The sequence below is a fragment of the Pseudophryne corroboree genome, chromosome 6, assembly GCF_028390025.1.
Source record: "Pseudophryne corroboree isolate aPseCor3 chromosome 6, aPseCor3.hap2, whole genome shotgun sequence".
Taxonomy (NCBI): domain Eukaryota; kingdom Metazoa; phylum Chordata; class Amphibia; order Anura; family Myobatrachidae; genus Pseudophryne; species Pseudophryne corroboree.
This window is the reverse complement of record NC_086449.1, coordinates 838,421,551-838,444,735: the sequence shown is the minus strand read 5'-3', so window position 1 is coordinate 838,444,735 and position 23,185 is coordinate 838,421,551. Positions and strand designations below refer to the sequence as shown.

The window sequence follows — 23,185 nt, the reverse complement described above, 5'->3', positions numbered from 1 at the left end:
CTATAAGACGGGGATGACTTCTCCTGTAATATATAATGTACTCGCTGTCCTGCAGATATAAGACGGGGGTGACATCTCCTGTAATATATAATGTACTCGCTGTCCTGCAGCTATAAGACGGGGGTGACCTCTCCTGTAATATATAATGTACTCGCTGTCCTGCAGCTATAAGACGGAGGTGACATCTCCTGTAATATATAATGTACTCGCTGTCCTGCAGCTATAAGACGGAGGTGACATCTCCTGTAATATATGATGTACTCGCTGTCCTGCAGCTATAAGACGGGGGTGATATCTCCTGTAATATATGATGTACTCGCTGTCCTGCAGCTATAAGACGGAGGTGACATCTCCTGTAATATATGATGTACTCGCTGTCCTGCAGCTATAAGACGGAGGTGACATCTCCTGTAATATATAATGTACTCGCTGTCCTGCAGCTATAAGACGGGGGTGACATCTCCTGTAATATATAATGTACTCGCTGTCCTGCAGCTATAAGACGGAGGTGACATCTCCTGTAATATATGATGTACTCGCTGTCCTGCAGCTATAAGACGGGGGTGACATCTCCTGTAATATACGATGTACTCGCTGTCCTGCAGCTATAAGACGGGGGTGACATCTCCTGTAATATATGATGTACTCGCTGTCCTGCAGCTATAAGACGGGGTGACATCTCCTGTAATATATAATGTACTCGCTGTCCTGCAGCTATAAGACGGGGGTGACATCTCCTGTAATATATAATGTACTCGCTGTCCTGCAGCTATAAGACGGAGGTGACATCTCCTGTAATATACGATGTACTCGCTGTCCTGCAGCTATAAGACGGGGATGACTTCTCCTGTAATATATAATGTACTCGCTGTCCTGCAGATATAAGACGGGGGTGACATCTCCTGTAATATATAATGTACTCGCTGTCCTGCAGCTATAAGACGGGGGTGACCTCTCCTGTAATATATAATGTACTCGCTGTCCTGCAGCTATAAGACGGAGGTGACATCTCCTGTAATATACGATGTACTCGCTGTCCTGCAGCTATAAGACGGGGATGACTTCTCCTGTAATATATAATGTACTCGCTGTCCTGCAGATATAAGACGGAGGTGACATCTCCTGTAATATATGATGTACTCGCTGTCCTGCAGCTATAAGACGGGGGTGATATCTCCTGTAATATATTATGTACTCGCTGTCCTGCAGCTATAAGACGGAGGTGACATCTCCTGTAATATATGATGTACTCGCTGTCCTGCAGCTATAAGACGGAGGTGACATCTCCTGTAATATATAATGTACTCGCTGTCCTGCAGCTATAAGACGGGGGTGACATCTCCTGTAATATATAATGTACTCGCTGTCCTGCAGCTATAAGACGGAGGTGACATCTCCTGTAATATATGATGTACTCGCTGTCCTGCAGCTATAAGACGGGGGTGACATCTCCTGTAATATACAATGTACTCGCTGTCCTGCAGATATAAGACGGGGGTGACCTCTCCTGTAATATATGATGTACTCGCTGTCCTGCAGCTATAAGACGGAGGTGACATCTCCTGTAATATATGATGTACTCGCTGTCCTGCAGCTATAAGACGGGGGTGACATCTCCTGTAATATATGATGTACTCGCTGTCCTGCAGATATAAGACGGGGGTGACATCTCCTGTAATATATGATGTACTCGCTGTCCTGCAGCTATAAGACGGGGGTGACATCTCCTGTAATATACGATGTACTCGCTGTCCTGCAGCTATAAGACGGGGGTGACCTCTCCTGTAATATATAATGTACTCGCTGTCCTGCAGATATAAGACGGGGGTGACCTCTCCTGTAATATACGATGTACTCGCTGTCCTGCAGCTATAAGACGGGGGTGACCTCTCCTGTAATATATAATGTACTCGCTGTCCTGCAGCTATAAGACGGGGTGACATCTCCTGTAATATATAATGTACTCGCTGTCCTGCAGCTATAAGACGGGGGTGACATCTCCTGTAATATATGATGTACTCGCTGTCCTGCAGCTATAAGACGGGGTGATATCTCCTGTAATATACAATGTACTCGCTGTCCTGCAGCTATAAGACGGGGGTGACATCTCCTGTAATATACAATGTACTCGCTGTCCTGCAGCTATAAGACGGGGGTGACCTCTCCTGTAATATACGATGTACTCGCTGTCCTGCAGCTATAAGACGGGGGTGACATCTCCTGTAATATATAATGTACTCGCTGTCCTGCAGCTATAAGACGGGGGTGACATCTCCTGTAATATATCATGTACTCGCTGTCCTGCAGCTATAAGACGGGGGTGACATCTCCTGTAATATATGATGTACTCGCTGTCCTGCAGCTATAAGACGGGGGGTGACATCTCCTGTAATATATAATGTACTCGCTGTCCTGCAGCTATAAGACGGGGGTGACATCTCCTGTAATATATAATGTACTCGCTGTCCTGCAGCTATAAGACGGGGGTGACATCTCCTGTAATATATAATGTACTCGCTGTCCTGCAGCTATAAGACGGGGGTGACCTCTCCTGTAATATATGATGTACTCGCTATCCTGCAGCTATAAGACGGGGGTGACCTCTCCTGTAATATATGATGTACTCGCTGTCCTGCAGCTATAAGACGGGGGTGACATCTCCTGTAATATATAATGTACTCGCTGTCCTGCAGCTATAAGACGGGGGTGATATCTCCTGTAATATATAATGTACTCGCTGTCCTGCAGCTATAAGACGGAGGTGACATCTCCTGTAATATATGATGTACTCGCTGTCCTGCAGCTATAAGACGGAGGTGACATCTCCTGTAATATATGATGTACTCGCTGTCCTGCAGCTATAAGACGGGGGTGACATCTCCTGTAATATATGATGTACTCGCTGTCCTGCAGCTATAAGACGGGGGTGACATCTCCTGTAATATATAATGTACTCGCTGTCCTGCAGCTATAAGACGGGGGTGACATCTCCTGTAATATATGATGTACTCTCTGTCCTGCAGCTATAAGACGGGGGTGACACCTCCTGTAATATATAATGTACTCGCTGTCCTGCAGCTATAAGACGGGGGTGACATCTCCTGTAATATATGATGTACTCGCTGTCCTGCAGCTATAAGAGGGGGGTGACATCTCCTGTAATATACGATGTACTCGCTGTCCTGCAGCTATAAGACGGGGGTGACATCTCCTGTAATATATGATGTACTCGCTGTCCTGCAGCTATAAGACGGGGTGACATCTCCTGTAATATATAATGTACTCGCTGTCCTGCAGCTATAAGACGGGGGTGACATCTCCTGTAATATATAATGTACTCGCTGTCCTGCAGCTATAAGACGGAGGTGACATCTCCTGTAATATACGATGTACTCGCTGTCCTGCAGCTATAAGACGGGGATGACTTCTCCTGTAATATATAATGTACTCGCTGTCCTGCAGATATAAGACGGGGGTGACATCTCCTGTAATATATAATGTACTCGCTGTCCTGCAGCTATAAGACGGGGGTGACCTCTCCTGTAATATATAATGTACTCGCTGTCCTGCAGCTATAAGACGGAGGTGACATCTCCTGTAATATATAATGTACTCGCTGTCCTGCAGCTATAAGACGGAGGTGACATCTCCTGTAATATATGATGTACTCGCTGTCCTGCAGCTATAAGACGGGGGTGATATCTCCTGTAATATATGATGTACTCGCTGTCCTGCAGCTATAAGACGGAGGTGACATCTCCTGTAATATATGATGTACTCGCTGTCCTGCAGCTATAAGACGGAGGTGACATCTCCTGTAATATATAATGTACTCGCTGTCCTGCAGCTATAAGACGGGGGTGACATCTCCTGTAATATATAATGTACTCGCTGTCCTGCAGCTATAAGACGGAGGTGACATCTCCTGTAATATATGATGTACTCGCTGTCCTGCAGCTATAAGACGGGGGTGACATCTCCTGTAATATACGATGTACTCGCTGTCCTGCAGCTATAAGACGGGGGTGACATCTCCTGTAATATATGATGTACTCGCTGTCCTGCAGCTATAAGACGGGGTGACATCTCCTGTAATATATAATGTACTCGCTGTCCTGCAGCTATAAGACGGGGGTGACATCTCCTGTAATATATAATGTACTCGCTGTCCTGCAGCTATAAGACGGAGGTGACATCTCCTGTAATATACGATGTACTCGCTGTCCTGCAGCTATAAGACGGGGATGACTTCTCCTGTAATATATAATGTACTCGCTGTCCTGCAGATATAAGACGGGGGTGACATCTCCTGTAATATATAATGTACTCGCTGTCCTGCAGCTATAAGACGGGGGTGACCTCTCCTGTAATATATAATGTACTCGCTGTCCTGCAGCTATAAGACGGAGGTGACATCTCCTGTAATATACGATGTACTCGCTGTCCTGCAGCTATAAGACGGGGATGACTTCTCCTGTAATATATAATGTACTCGCTGTCCTGCAGATATAAGACGGAGGTGACATCTCCTGTAATATATGATGTACTCGCTGTCCTGCAGCTATAAGACGGGGGTGATATCTCCTGTAATATATTATGTACTCGCTGTCCTGCAGCTATAAGACGGAGGTGACATCTCCTGTAATATATGATGTACTCGCTGTCCTGCAGCTATAAGACGGAGGTGACATCTCCTGTAATATATAATGTACTCGCTGTCCTGCAGCTATAAGACGGGGGTGACATCTCCTGTAATATATAATGTACTCGCTGTCCTGCAGCTATAAGACGGAGGTGACATCTCCTGTAATATATGATGTACTCGCTGTCCTGCAGCTATAAGACGGGGGTGACATCTCCTGTAATATACAATGTACTCGCTGTCCTGCAGATATAAGACGGGGGTGACCTCTCCTGTAATATATGATGTACTCGCTGTCCTGCAGCTATAAGACGGAGGTGACATCTCCTGTAATATATGATGTACTCGCTGTCCTGCAGCTATAAGACGGGGGTGACATCTCCTGTAATATATGATGTACTCGCTGTCCTGCAGATATAAGACGGGGGTGACATCTCCTGTAATATATGATGTACTCGCTGTCCTGCAGCTATAAGACGGGGGTGACATCTCCTGTAATATACGATGTACTCGCTGTCCTGCAGCTATAAGACGGGGGTGACCTCTCCTGTAATATATAATGTACTCGCTGTCCTGCAGATATAAGACGGGGGTGACCTCTCCTGTAATATACGATGTACTCGCTGTCCTGCAGCTATAAGACGGGGGTGACCTCTCCTGTAATATATAATGTACTCGCTGTCCTGCAGCTATAAGACGGGGTGACATCTCCTGTAATATATAATGTACTCGCTGTCCTGCAGCTATAAGACGGGGGTGACATCTCCTGTAATATATGATGTACTCGCTGTCCTGCAGCTATAAGACGGGGTGATATCTCCTGTAATATACAATGTACTCGCTGTCCTGCAGCTATAAGACGGGGGTGACATCTCCTGTAATATACAATGTACTCGCTGTCCTGCAGCTATAAGACGGGGGTGACCTCTCCTGTAATATACGATGTACTCGCTGTCCTGCAGCTATAAGACGGGGGTGACATCTCCTGTAATATATAATGTACTCGCTGTCCTGCAGCTATAAGACGGGGGTGACATCTCCTGTAATATATCATGTACTCGCTGTCCTGCAGCTATAAGACGGGGGTGACATCTCCTGTAATATATGATGTACTCGCTGTCCTGCAGCTATAAGACGGGGGGTGACATCTCCTGTAATATATAATGTACTCGCTGTCCTGCAGCTATAAGACGGGGGTGACATCTCCTGTAATATATAATGTACTCGCTGTCCTGCAGCTATAAGACGGGGGTGACATCTCCTGTAATATATAATGTACTCGCTGTCCTGCAGCTATAAGACGGGGGTGACCTCTCCTGTAATATATGATGTACTCGCTATCCTGCAGCTATAAGACGGGGGTGACCTCTCCTGTAATATATGATGTACTCGCTGTCCTGCAGCTATAAGACGGGGGTGACATCTCCTGTAATATATAATGTACTCGCTGTCCTGCAGCTATAAGACGGGGGTGATATCTCCTGTAATATATAATGTACTCGCTGTCCTGCAGCTATAAGACGGAGGTGACATCTCCTGTAATATATGATGTACTCGCTGTCCTGCAGCTATAAGACGGGGGTGACATCTCCTGTAATATATGATGTACTCGCTGTCCTGCAGCTATAAGACGGGGGTGACATCTCCTGTAATATATAATGTACTCGCTGTCCTGCAGCTATAAGACGGGGGTGACATCTCCTGTAATATATAATGTACTCGCTGTCCTGCAGCTATAAGACGGGGGTGACATCTCCTGTAATATATGATGTACTCGCTGTCCTGCAGCTATAAGACGGGGGTGACATCTCCTGTAATATATAATGTACTCGCTGTCCTGCAGCTATAAGACGGGGGTGACATCTCCTGTAATATATAATGTACTCGCTGTCCTGCAGCTATAAGACGGGGGTGACATCTCCTGTAATATATAATATACTCGCTGTCCTGCAGATATAAGACGGGGGTGACATCTCCTGTAATATATAATGTACTCGCTATCCTGCAGCTATAAGACGGGGGTGACATCTCCTGTAATATATGATGTACTCGCTGTCCTGCAGCTATAAGACGGGGATAACATCTCCTGTAATATATAATGTACTCGCTGTCCTGCAGCTATAAGACGGGGGTGACATCTCCTGTAATATATGATGTACTCGCTGTCCTGCAGCTATAAGACGGGGGTGACATCTCCTGTAATATATAATGTACTCGCTGTCCTGCAGCTATAAGACGGGGATAACATCTCCTGTAATATATAATGTACTCGCTGTCCTGCAGCTATAAGACGGGGGTGACATCTCCTGTAATATATGATGTACTCGCTGTCCTGCAGCTATAAGACGGGCGTGACATCTCCTGTAATATATGATGTACTCGCTGTCCTGCAGCTATAAGACGGGGGTGACCTCTCCTGTAATATATAATGTACTCTCTGTCCTGCAGCTATAAGACGGAGGTGACATCTCCTGTAATATACAATGTACTCGCTGTCCTGCAGCTATAAGACGGGGGTGACATCTCCTGTAATATATGATGTACTCGCTGTCCTGCAGCTATAAGACGGAGGTGACATCTCCTGTAATATATAATGTACTCGCTGTCCTGCAGCTATAAGACGGGGGTGACATCTCCTGTAATATATAATGTACTCGCTATCCTGCAGCTATAAGACGGGGGTGACCTCTCCTGTAATATATAATGTACTCGCTGTCCTGCAGCTATAAGACGGGGGTGACATCTCCTGTAATATATAATGTACTCGCTGTCCTGCAGCTATAAGACGGGGGTGACATCTCCTGTAATATATAATGTACTCGCTGTCCAGCAGCTATAAGACGGGGGGTGACATCTCCTGTAATATATAATGTACTCGCTGTCCTGCAGATATAAGACGGAGGTGACATCTTCTGTAATATACGATGTACTCGCTGTCCTGCAGCTATAAGACGGGGGTGACATCTCCTGTAATATACGCTGTACTCGCTGTCCTGCAGCTATAAGACGGAGGTGACATCTCCTGTAATATACGATGTACTCACTGTCCTGCAGCTATAAGACGGGGGTGACCTCTCCTGTAATATATAATGTACTCGCTGTCCTGCAGCTATAAGACGGGGGTGACATCTCCTGTAATATATGATGTACTCGCTGTCCTGCAGCTATAAGACGGGGGTGACATCTCCTGTAATATATAATGTACTCGCTGTCCTGCAGCTATAAGACGGAGGTGACATCTTCTGTAATATACGATGTACTCGCTGTCCTGCAGCTATAAGACGGGGGTGACATCTCCTGTAATATACGCTGTACTCGCTGTCCTGCAGCTATAAGACGGAGGTGACATCTCCTGTAATATACGATGTACTCACTGTCCTGCAGCTATAAGACGGGGGTGACCTCTCCTGTAATATATAATGTACTCGCTGTCCTGCAGCTATAAGACGGGGGTGACATCTCCTGTAATATATGATGTACTCGCTGTCCTGCAGCTATAAGACGGGGGTGACATCTCCTGTAATATATAATGTACTCGCTGTCCTGCAGCTATAAGACGGGGGTGACCTCTCCTGTAATATATAATGTACTCGCTGTCCTGCAGCTATAAGACGGGGGTGACATCTCCTGTAATATATGATGTACTCGCTGTCCTGCAGCTATAAGACGGGGGTGACATCTCCTGTAATATATAATGTACTCGGTGTCCTGCAGCTATAAGACGGGGGTGACCTCTCCTGTACTATACGATGTACTCGCTGTCCTGCAGCTATAAGACGGGGGTGACATCTCCTGTAATATATAATGTACTCGCTGTCCTGCAGCTATAAGACGGGGGTGACATCTCCTGTAATATATGATGTACTCGCTGTCCTGCAGATATAAGACGGGGGTGACATCTCCTGTAATATATAATGTACTCGCTGTCCTGCAGCTATAAGACGGAGGTGACATCTCCTGTAATATATAATGTACTCGCTGTCCTGCAGCTATAAGACGGGGGTGACATCTCCTGTAATATAAAATGTACTCGCTGTCCTGCAGCTATAAGACGGGGGTGACATCTCCTGTAATATATGATGTACTCGCTGTCCTGCAGATATAAGACGGGGGTGACATCTCCTGTAATATATAATGTACTCGCTGTCCTGCAGCTATAAGACAGGGGTGACCTCTCCTGTAATATATGATGTACTCGCTGTACTGCAGCTATAAAACGGGGGTGACATCTCCTGTAATATATAATGTACTCGCTGTCCTGCAGCTATAAGACGGGGGTGACATCTCCTGTAATATATGATGTACTCGCTGTCCTGCAGCTATAAGACGGAGGTGACATCTCCTGTAATATATGATGTACTCGCTGTCCTGCAGCTATAAGACGGGGGTGACATCTCCTGTAATATATAATGTACTCGCTGTCCTGCAGCTATAAGACGGGGGTGACATCTCCTGTAATATATAATGTACTCGCTGTCCTGCAGCTATAAGACGGGGGTGACATCTCCTGTAATATATGATGTACTCGCTGTCCTGCAGCTATAAGACGGGGGTGACATCTCCTGTAATATATGATGTACTCGCTGTCCTGCAGCTATAAGACGGGGGTGACATCTCCTGTAATATATAATGTACTCGCTGTCCTGCAGCTATAAGACAGAGGTGACATCTCCTGTAATATATAATGTACTCGCTGTCCTGCAGCTATAAGACGGGGGTGACCTCTCCTGTAATATATAATGTACTCGCTGTCCTGCAGCTATAAGACGGGGGTGACATCTCCTGTAATATATAATGTACTAGCTGTCCTGCAGATATAAGACGGGGGTGACATCTCCTGTAATATAATATATAATGTACTCGCTGTCCTCCAGATATAAGACGGGGGTGACATCTCCTGTAATATATGATGTACTCGCTGTCCTGCAGCTATAAGACGGGGGTGACATCTCCTGTAATATATAATGTACTCGCTGTCCTGCAGCTATAAGACGGAGGTGACATCTCCTGTAATATATGATGTTCTCTCTGTCCTGCAGCTATAAGACGGGGGTGACATCTCCTGTAATATATAATGTACTCTCTGTCCTGCAGCTATAAGACGGAGGTGACATCTCCTGTAATATATGATGTACTCTCTGTCCTGCAGCTATAAGACGGGGGTGACATCTCCTGTAATATATAATGTACTCGCTGTCCTGCAGCTATAAGACGGAGGTGACATCTCCTGTAATATATGATGTACTCTCTGTCCTGCAGCTATAAGACGGGGGTGACCTCTCCTGTAATATATAATGTACTCGCTGTCCTGCAGCTATAAGACGGGGGTGACATCTCCTGTAATATATAATGTACTCGCTGTCCTGCAGCTATAAGACGGGGGTGACAGCTCCTGTAATATATGATGTACTCTCTGGCCTGCAGCTATAAGACGGGGGTGACATCTCCTGTAATATATGATGTACTCGCTGTCCTGCAGCTATAAGACGGGGGTGACATCTCCTGTAATATATGATGTACTCGCTGTCCAGCAGCTATAAGACGGGGGTGACATCTCCTGTAATATACGATGTACTCGCTGTCCTGCAGCTATAAGACGGGGGTGACATCTCCTTTAATATACGATGTACTCGCTGTCCTGCAGCTATAAGACGGGGGTGACCTCTCCTGTAATATATAATGTACTCGCTGTCCTGCAGCTATAAGACGGAGGTGACATCTCCTGTAATATATGATGTACTCGCTGTCCTGCAGCTATAAGACGGGGGTGACATCTCCTGTAATATATAATGTACTCGCTGTCCTGCAGCTATAAGACGGGGGTGACATCTCCTGTAATATATAATGTACTCGCTGTCCTGCAGCTATAAGACGGGGGTGACCTCTCCTGTAATATATAATGTACTCGCTGTCCTGCAGCTATAAGACGGAGGTGACCTCTCCTGTAATATATAATGTACTCGCTGTCCTGCAGCTATAAGACGGGGGTGACATCTCCTGTAATATATAATGTACTCGCTGTCCTGCAGCTATAAGACGAGGGTGACCTCTCCTGTAATATATGATGTACTCGCTGTCCTGCAGCTATAAGATGGCGGTGACCTCTCCTGTAATATATGATGTACTCTCTGTCCTGCAGATATAAGACGGGGGTGACATCTCCTGTAATATACGATATACTCGCTGTCCTGCAGCTATAAGACGGGGGTGACATCTCCTGTAATATATAATGTACTCGCTGTCCTGCAGCTATAAGACGGGGGTGACCTCTCCTGTAATATATGATGTACTCGCTGTCCTGCAGCTATAAGACGGGGGTGACCTCTCCTGTAATATATAATGTACTCGCTGTCCTGCAGCTATAAGACGGGGGTGACATCTCCTGTAATATATGATGTACTCGCTGTCCTGCAGCTATAAGACGGGGGTGACCTCTCCTGTAATATATGATGTACTCGCTGTCCTGCAGCTATAAGACGGGGTGACCTCTCCTGTAATATATAATGTACTCGCTGTCCTGCAGCTATAAGACGGGGGTGACCTCTTCTGTAATATATAATGTACTCGCTGTCCTGCAGCTATAAGACGGGGGTGACATCTCCTGTAATATATAATGTACTCGCTGTCCTGCAGCTATAAGACGGGGGTGACATCTCCTGTAATATATAATGTACTAGCTGTCCTGCAGATATAAGACGGGGGTGACATCTCCTGTAATATATGATGTACTCGCTGTCCTGCAGCTATAAGACGGGGGTGACCTCTCCTGTAATATATAATGTACTCGCTGTCCTGCAGCTATAAGACGGGGGTGACATCTCCTGTAATATATAATGTACTAGCTGTCCTGCAGATATAAGACGGGGGTGACATCTCCTGTAATATATGATGTACTCGCTGTCCTACAGCTATAAGACGGGGGTGACATCTCCTGTAATATATGATGTACTCGCTGTCCTGCAGCTATAAGACGGGGGTGACATCTCCTGTAATATAAGATGTACTCGCTGTCCTGCAGCTATAAGACGGGGGTGACATCTCCTGTAATATATAATGTACTCGCTGTCCTGCAGATATAAGACGGGGGTGACATCTCCTGTAATATATGATGTACTCGCTGTCCTGCAGCTATAAGACGGGGGTAACATCTCCTGTAATATATGATGTACTCGCTGTCCTGCAGCTATAAGACGGGGGTGACCTCTCCTGTAATATATATTGTACTCGCTGTCCTGCAGCTATAAGACGGGGGGGACATCTCCTGTAATATATGATGTACTCGCTGTCCTGCAGCTATAAGACGGGGGTGACATCTCCTGTAATATATGATGTACTCGCTGTCCTGCAGCTATAAGACGGGGGTGACATCTCCTGTAATATATAATGTACTCGCTGTCCTGCAGCTATAAGACGGGGGTGACATCTCCTGTAATATATGATGTACTCGCTGTCCTGCAGCTATAAGACGGGGGTGACATCTCCTGTAATATATGATGTACTCGCTGTCCTGCAGCTATAAGACGGGGGTGACATCTCCTGTAATATATAATATACTCTCTGTCCTGCAGCTATAAGACGGGGGTGACCTTTCCTGTAATATATAATGTACTCGCTGTCCTGCAGCTATAAGACGGGGGTGACATCTCCTGTAATATATGATGTACTCGCTGTCCTGCAGCTATAAGACGGGGGTGACATCTCCTGTAATATATAATGTACTCGCTGTCCTGCAGCTATAAGACGGGGGTAACATCTCCTGTAATATATACTCGCTGTCCTGCAGCTATAAGACGGGGGTGACATCTCCTGTAATATATGATGTACTCGCTGTCCTGCAGCTATAAGACGGGGGTGACATCTCCTGTAATATATGATGTACTCTCTGTCCTGCAGCTATAAGACGGAGGTGACATCTCCTGTAATATATAATGTACTCGCTGTCCAGCAGCTATAAGACGGGGGTGACCTCTCCTGTAATATATAATGTACTCGCTGTCCTGCAGCTATAAGACGGGGGTGACATCTCCTGTAATATATGATGTACTCGCTGTCCTGCAGATATAAGACGGGGGTGACCTCTCCTGTAATATACGCTGTACTCGCTGTCCTGCAGATATAAGACGGGGGTGACCTCTCCTGTAATATACGATGTACTCGCTGTCCTGCAGCTATAAGACGGGGGTGACCTCTCCTGTAATATATGATGTACTCGCTGTCCTGCAGCTATAAGACGGGGGTGACATCTCCTGTAATATATAATGTACTCGCTGTCCTGCAGCTATAAGACGGGGGTGACATCTCCTGTAATATATGATGTATTCGCTGTCCTGCAGCTATAAGACGGGGGTGACATCTCCTGTAATATATGATGTACTCGCTGTCCTGCAGCTATAAGACGGGGTGACATCTCCTGTAATATATGATGTACTCGCTGCCCTGCAGCTATAAGACGGGGGTGACCTCTCCTGTAATATATGATGTACTCGCTGTCCTGCAGCTATAAGACGGGGGTGACATCTCCTGTAATATATGATGTACTCGCTGTCCTGCAGATATAAGACGGGGTGACCTCTCCTGTAATATATGATGTACTCGCTGTCCTGCAGCTATAAGACGGGGGTGACATCTCCTGTAATATATGATGTACTCGCTGTCCTGCAGCTATAAGACGGGGGTGACATCTCCTGTAATATATAATATACTCGCTGTCCTGCAGATATAAGACGGGGGTGACCTCTCCTGTAATATATGATGTACTCGCTGTCCTGCAGCTATAAGACGGGGGTGACATCTCCTGTAATATACGATGTACTCACTGTCCTGCAGCTATAAGACGGGGGTGACATCTCCTGTAATATATAATGTACTCGCTGTCCTGCAGCTATAAGACGGGGGTGACATCTCCTGTAATATATGATGTACTCGCTGTCCTGCAGCTATAAGACGGGGGTGACATCTCCTGTAATATATGATGTACTCTCTGTCCTGCAGCTATAAGACGGGGGTGACATCTCCTGTAATATATAATGTACTCGCTGTCCTGCAGCTATAAGACGGGGGGGTGACATCTCCTGTAATATATAATGTACTCGCTGTCCTGCAGCTATAAGACGGGGGTGACCTCTCCTGTAATATATAATGTACTCGCTGTCCTGCAGCTATAAGACGGAGGTGACATCTCCTGTAATATATGATGTACTCGCTGTCCTGCAGCTATAAGACGGGGGTGACATCTCCTGTAATATATGATGTACTCGCTGTCCTGCAGCTATAAGACGGGGGTGACATCTCCTGTAATATATGATGTACTCGCTGTCCTGCAGCTATAAGACGGGGGTGACATCTCCTGTAATATATAATGTACTCGCTGTCCTGCAGCTATAAGACGGGGGTGACATCTCCTGTAATATATGATGTACTCGCTGTCCTGCAGCTATAAGACGGGGGTGACATCTCCTGTAATATATGATGTACTCGCTGTCCTGCAGCTATAAGACGGGGGTGACATCTCCTGTAATATATAATGTACTCGCTGTCCTGCAGCTATAAGACAGGGGTGACATCTCCTGTAATATATAATGTACTCGCTGTCCTGCAGCTATAAGACGGGGGTGACATCTCCTGTAATATATAATGTACTCGCTGTCCTGCAGCTATAAGACGGGGGTGACATCTCCTGTAATATATAATGTACTCGCTGTCCTGCAGCTATAAGACGGGGGTGACATCTCCTGTAATATATAATGTACTCGCTGTCCTGCAGCTATAAGACGGGGGTGACCTCTCCTGTAATATATAATGTACTCGCTGTCCTGCAGCTATAAGACGGGGGTGACATCTCCTGTAATATATGATGTACTCTCTGTCCTGCAGCTATAAGACGGGGGGGTGACATCTCCTGTAATATATAATGTACTCGCTGTCCTGCAGCTATAAGACGGGGGTGACATCTCCTGTAATATATAATGTACTCGCTGTCCTGCAGCTATAAGACGGGGGTGACATCTCCTGTAATATATGATGTACTCGCTGTCCTGCAGCTATAAGACGGGGATAACATCTCCTGTAATATATAATGTACTCGCTGTCCTGCAGCTATAAGACGGGGGTGACATCTCCTGTAATATATAATGTACTCGCTGTCCTGCAGCTATAAGACGGAGGTGACATCTCCTGTAATATATAATGTACTCGCTGTCCTGCAGCCTTTGGTATAAGATGTAATAATGGTCCTCGTTCTGTCTCCTCAGGTCTCATTAACATCCCGGCCGTGGCTCTTGGGGTCTTCTCTGGTGGGATCATCATAAAGAAATGTCGGATACATATTGTGGGGGCAGCGAGGCTGTTACTGGGTTCCTCTGTGATAGGATACCTCCTCCTACTGTGCCTGGCTGTACTGGGCTGCGGGAGGGCCCCCGTGGCTGGTCTGACTGTGTCCTATGACGGGTATGTATAGGGTACAAGGTGGATTGCTGCCTCAGTTGTGCACACATACATTATATATATATATATATATATATATATATATACTGTGAAACGAGGGTCACATACGCTGGGTTAATGGTTCAAACAGCTTACCTTTATTCTCAGGCCGGTAACAGCATCAGGTTAGCGTCATACACCAGGCTTGTAGTCATGACACAACATACCAGCATATCACAGGGTCAGTGGCCCTGCCATACCCAACATTATTACTCATCACCTACCCCCTGTACTGTACCACTCCACTACCAACATTATTATTACCACTACTAACAGTATTACTCCTCACCTGTACTGTACCACTCCACTACTACCATTATTACTACCACTACTAACAATATTACTCCTCACTTATCCCCTGTACTGTACCACTCCACTACCAACATTATTACTACTACTACCAACATTATTACTCTTCATCTACCCCCTGTACTGTACCACTCCACTACCAACATTACTCATCACCTACCCCCTGTACTGTACCACTCCAGTACCAATATCATTACTCATCACCTACCCCCTGTACTGTACCACTCCACTACCAACATTATTACTACCACTAACATTATTACTCCTCACCTGTACTGTACCACTCCAGTACCATTATTACTACCACTACTAACAATATTACTCCTTACTTATCCCATGTACTGTACCACTCCACTACCAACATTATTACTATCCCTCACCTATCCCCTGTACTGTACCACTCCACTACCAACATTATTATTACCACTACTAACAGTATTACTCCTCACCTGTACTGTACCACTCCACTACTACCATTATTACTACCACTACTAACAATATTACTCCTCACTTATCCCCTGTACTGTACCACTCCACTACCAACATTATTACTACTACTACCAACATTATTACTCTTCATCTACCCCCTGTACTGTACCACTCCACTACCAACATTACTCATCACCTACCCCCTGTACTGTACCACTCCAGTACAAATATCATTACTCATCACCTACCCCCTGTACTGTCCCACTCCACTACCAACATTATTACTACCACTAACATTATTACTCCTCACCTGTACTGTACCACTCCAGTACCATTATTACTACCACTACTAACAATATTACTCCTTACTTATCCCATGTACTGTACCACTCCACTACCAACATTATTACTATCCCTCACCTATCCCCTGTACTGTACCACTCCACTACCAACATTATTACTACCACTACTAACATTATTACTCCTCACCTGTACTATACCACTCCACTACCAACATTACTCATCACCTACCCCCTGTACTGTACCACTCCACTACCAACATTATTACTACCACTACTAACAGTATTACTCCTCACCTGTACTATACCACTCCAGTACCATTATTACTACCACTACTAACAATATTACTCCTTACTTATCCCCTGTACTGTACCACTCCACTACCAACATTATTACTACCACTACTAACAATATTACTCCTCACCTGTACTGTACCACTCCAGTACCATTATTACTACGACTACTAACAATATTACTCCTTACTTATCCCCTGTACTGTACCACTCCACTACCAACATTATTACTACTACCACCAACATTACTCCTCATCTACCCCCTGTACACTACCACTCCAGTACCAATATTATTACTACCAACATTATTACTCATCACCTACCCCCTGTACTGTACCACTCCACTACCAACATTATTACTATCCCTCACCTATCCCCTGTACTGTACCACTCCACTACCAACATTATTACTACCACTACTAACATTATTACTCCTCACCTGTACTATACCACTCCACTACCAACATTATTACTCATCACCTACCCCCTGTACTGTACCACTCCACTACCAACATTATTACTACCACTACTACTCCTCACCTGTACTGTACCACTCCAGTACCATTATTACTACCACTACTAACAATATTACTCCTTACTTATCCCCTGTACTGTACCACTACACTACCAACATTATTACTACTACCACTAACATTATTACTCCTCATCTACCCCCTGTACTGTACCACTCCAGTACCAATATTATTACTACCACTACCAACATTATTACTCATCACCTACCCCCTGCACTGTACCACTCCACTACCAACATTATTACTATCCCTCACCTATCCCCTGTACTGTACCACTCCACTACCAACATTATTACTACCACTACTAACAGTATTACTCCTCACCTGTACTGTACCACTCCAGTACCAACATTATTACTACTACTACTACCACCAACATTATTACTCATCACCTACCCCCTGTATTGTACCACTCCACTACCAACATTATTACTAACACTACCAACATTATTACTCATCACCTACCCCCTGTACTGTACCACTCCAGTACCAACATTATTACTACCACTACCAACATTGTTACTCATCACCTACCCCCTGTACTGTACCACTCCCCTACCAACATTATTACTATTCCTCACCTATCCCCTGTACTGTACCACTCCACTACCAACATTATTACTACCACTACTAACAATATTACTCCTCACCTGAACTGTACCACTCCAGTACCAACATTGGAGGTAATTCCAAGTTGATCGCAGCAGGAATTTTGTTAGCAGTTGGGCAAAACCAACTGCCTTGGGCCCTCATTCTGAGTTGTTTGCTCGCAAGCTGCTTTTAGCAGCTTTGCACACGCTAAGCCGCCGCCTACTGGGAGTGAATCTTAGCTTAGCAAACTTGCGAATGAAAGATTCGCAATATTGCGAAAAGACTTCTCTGTGCAGTTTCTGAGTAGCTCGAGACTTACTCTTCCAGTGCGATCAGTTCAGTGCTTGTCGTTCCTGGTTTGACGTCACAAACACACCCAGCGTTCGCCCAGACACTCCTCCGTTCCTCCGGCCACTCCCGCGTTTTTCCCAGAAACGGTAGCGTTTTTTCAAACACACCCATAAAACGGCCAGTTTCCGCCCAGAAACACCCACTTCCTGTCAATCACATTACGATCACCAGAACGAAGAAAAAAACCTTGTAATGCCGTGAGTAAAATACCTAACTGCATAGCAAATTTACTTGGCGCAGTGCGAACATTGCACATGCGCAGTTAGCGGAAAATCGCTGCGATGCGAAGAAAATTACCGAGCGAACAACTCGGAATGACCACCCATGTGCACTGCAGAGGAGGCAGATTTAACATGTGCAGAGGGAGTTAGATTTGGGTGTGGTGTGTTCAATCTGCAATCTAAATTGCAGTGTAAAAATAAAGCAGCCAGTATTTACCCTGCACAGAAACAAAATAACCCACCCAAATCTAACTCTCTCTGCAAATGTTATATCTGACCCCCTGCAGTGCACATGGGGGGTAATTCCAAGTTGATCGCAGCAGGAAATTTTTTAGCAGTTGGACAAAACCATTTGCACTGCAGGGGAGGCAGATATTACATGTGCAGAGAGAGTTAGATTTGGGTGGGTTATTTTGTTTCTGTGCAGGGTAAATACTGGCTGCTTTATTGTTACACTGCAATTTAGATTGCAGATTGAACACACCCCACCCAAATCTAACTCTCTCTATACATGTTATATCTGCCTCCCCTGCAGTGCACATGGTTTTGCCCAACTGCTAAAAAAGTTCCTGCTGCGATCAACTTGGAATTACCCCCATTATTACTACCACTACCAACATTATTACTCATAACCTACCCCCTGTACTGTACCACTCCACTACCAACATTATTACTACCACTACTAACAATATTACTCCTCACTTATCCCCTGTACTGTACCACTCCAGTACCAATATTATTACTACCACTACCAACATTATTACTCATCACCTACCCCCTGTACTGTACCACTCCACTACCAACATTATTACTATTCCTCACCTATCCCCTGAACTGTACCACTACCAACATTATTACTATCCCTCGCCTATCCCCTGTACCACTCCACTGCCAACATTACTACCACTACTAACAATATTACTCCTTACTTATTCCCTGTACTGTACCACTCCACTACCAACATTATTACTACCACTACTAACATTATTACTCCTCACCTGTACTGTACCACTCCACTACTACCATTATTACTACCACTACTAACATTATTAGTCCTCACCTGTTCTGGACCACTCCACTACCAACATTATTACTACCACTACCAACATTATTACTCATCACCTACCCCCTGTACTGTACCACTCCACTACCAACATTATTACTACCACTACTAACAATATTACTCCTCACCTATCCCCTGTTCTGTACCACACCACTACCAACATTATTACTATCCCTCACCTATCCCCTGTACTGTACCACACCACTACCAACATTATTACTATCCCTCACCTATCCCCTGTACTGTACCACTCCCCTACCAACGTTATTACTATCCCTCACCTATCCCTTGTACTGTACTGTACCACTCCACTACAAACATTACTACCACTACTACCATTATTACTCCTCACCTATCCCCTGTACTGTACCACTCCACTACCAACATTATTACTACCACTACCAACATTATTACTACCACTACAGGCAATATTACTCCGCACCTATCCCCTGTTCTGTACCACACCACTACCAACATTATTACTATCCCTCACCTATCCCTTGTACTGTACTGTACTGTACCACTCCACTACAAACATTATTACTACCACTACTACCATTATTACTCCTCACCTATCCCCTGTACTGTACCACTCCACTACCAACATTATTACTACCACTACCAACATTACTCCTCATCTATCCCCTGTACTGGACCAGTCCACTACCAACATTATTACTCATCACCTACCCCCTGTACTGTGCCACTCCACTACCAACATTATTACTATCCCTCACCTATCCCTGTACTGTACCACTCCACTACCAACATTATTACTATCCCTCACCTATCCCCTGTACTGTACCACTCCCCTACCAACATTATTACTACCACTACTAACATTATTACTCCTCACCTGTACTGTACCACTCCACTACCAACATTATTATTACTACCACTACTAACATTACTACTCATCGCCTACCCCCTATACTGTACCACTCCACTACAAACATTATTACTACCACTACTACCATTATTACTCCTCACCTATCCCCTGTACTGTACCACTCCACTACCAACATTATTACTACCACTACCAACATTACTCCTCATCTATCCCCTGTACTGGACCACTCCAGTACCAACATTATTACTCCTCACCTGTACTGTACCACTCCACTACCAACATTATTACTATCCCTCACCTATCCCTTGTACTGTACTGTACCACTCCACTACAAACATTATTACTACCACTACTACCATTATTACTCCTTACCTATCCCCTGTACTGTACCACTCCACTACCAACATTATTACTACCACTACCAACATTACTCCTCATCTATCCCCTGTACTGGACCACTCCAGTACCAACATTATTACTCCTCACCTGTACTGTACCACTCCACTACCAACATTATTACTATCCCTCACCTATCCCCTGTACTGTACCACACGACTACCAACATTACTATCCCTCACCTATCCCCTGTACTGTACCACTCCACTACTAACATTATTACTCATCACCTACCCCCTGTACTGTACCACTCCAGTACCAACATTATTACTACCACTACTAACAATATTACTCCTCACCCATCCCCTGTACTGTACCACACCACTACCAACATTATTACTACCACTACTAACAATATTACTCCTCACTTATCCCCTGTACTGTACCACTCCAGTACCAATATTACTACCACTACCAACATTATTACTCATCACCTACCCCCTGTACTGTACCACTCCAGTACCAACATTATTACTACCACTACCAACATTATTACTCATCACCTACCCCCTGTACTGTACCACTCCAGTACCAACATTATTACTACCATTACCAACATTATTACTCATCACCTACCCCCTGTACTGTACCACTCCACTACCAACATTATTACTATTCCTCACCTATCCCCTGAACTGTACCACTACCAACATTATTACTATCCCTCACCTATCCCCTGTACCACTCCACTACCAACATTACTACCACTACTAACAATATTACTCCTTACTTATCCCCTGTACTGTACTACTCCACTACCAACATTATTACTACCACTACTAACATTATTACTCCTCACCTGTACTGTACCACTCCACTACTACCATTATTACTACCACTACTAACATTATTAGTCCTCACCTACCCCCTGTACTGTACCACTCCACTACCAACATTATTACTACCACTACTAACAATATTACTCCTCACCTATCCCCTGTTCTGTAACACACCACTACCAACATTATTACTATCCCTCACCTATCCCCTGTACTGTACCACACCACTACCAACATTATTACTATCCCTCACCTATCCCCTGTACTGTACCACTCCCCTACCAACATTATTACTATACCTCACCTATCCCCTGTACTGTACCACTCCACTACCAACATTATTACTATCCCTCACCTATCCCCTGTACTGTACAACTCCACTACTAACATTATTACTATACCTCACCTATCTCCTGTACTGTACCACTCCACTACCAACATTATTACTACCACTACTAACAATATTACTCCTCACCTATCCCCTGTTCTGTACCACACCACTACCAACATTATTACTATCCCTCACCTATCCCCTGTACTGTACCACACCACTACCAACATTATTACTATCCCTCACCTATCCCCTGTACTGTACCACTCCCCTACCAACATTATTACTACCACTACTAACAATATTACTCCTCACCCATCCCCTGTACTGTACCACACCACTACCAACATTATTACTACCACTACTAACAATATTACTCCTCACTTATCCCCTGTACTGTACCACTCCACTACAAACATTATTACTACCACTACTACCATTATTACTCCTCACCTATCCCCTGTACTGTACCACTCCACTACCAACATTATTACTACCACTACCAACATTACTCCTCATCTATCCCCTGTACTGGACCAGTCCACTACCAACATTATTACTCATCACCTACCCCCTGTACTGTGCCACTCCACTACCAACATTATTACTATCCCTCACCTATCCCTGTACTGTACCACTCCACTACCAACATTATTACTATCCCTCACCTATCCCCTGTACTGTACCACTCCCCTACCAACATTATTACTACCACTACTAACATTATTACTCCTCACCTGTACTGTACCACTCCACTACCAACATTATTATTACTACCACTACTAACATTACTACTCATCGCCTACCCCCTATACTGTACCACTCCACTACAAACATTATTACTACCACTACTACCATTATTACTCCTCACCTATCCCCTGTACTGTACCACTCCACTACCAACATTATTACTACCACTACCAACATTACTCCTCATCTATCCCCTGTACTGGACCACTCCAGTACCAACATTATTACTCCTCACCTGTACTGTACCACTCCACTACCAACATTATTACTATCCCTCACCTATCCCTTGTACTGTACTGTACCACTCCACTACAAACATTATTACTACCACTACTACCATTATTACTCCTTACCTATCCCCTGTACTGTACCACTCCACTACCAACATTATTACTACCACTACCAACATTACTCCTCATCTATCCCCTGTACTGGACCACTCCAGTACCAACATTATTACTCCTCACCTGTACTGTACCACTCCACTACCAACATTATTACTATCCCTCACCTATCCCCTGTACTGTACCACACGACTACCAACATTACTATCCCTCACCTATCCCCTGTACTGTACCACTCCACTACTAACATTATTACTCATCACCTACCCCCTGTACTGTACCACTCCAGTACCAACATTATTACTACCACTACTAACAATATTACTCCTCACCCATCCCCTGTACTGTACCACACCACTACCAACATTATTACTACCACTACTAACAATATTACTCCTCACTTATCCCCTGTACTGTACCACTCCAGTACCAATATTACTACCACTACCAACATTATTACTCATCACCTACCCCCTGTACTGTACCACTCCAGTACCAACATTATTACTACCACTACCAAC

General features: G+C 44.9%; 1 protein-coding gene across 1 annotated transcript in view; it reads left to right on the top strand.

Annotated features, from left to right (window-relative positions):
- The window catches only part of LOC134933881 (solute carrier organic anion transporter family member 1C1-like), a 153,749-nt gene that overhangs the window by 66,130 nt on the left and 64,434 nt on the right, over positions 1-23,185 (top strand). Inside the window, 1 exon segment of the mRNA XM_063929420.1 lies at positions 14,893-15,088. Coding sequence (XP_063785490.1) covers positions 14,893-15,088 — 196 coding nt within the window.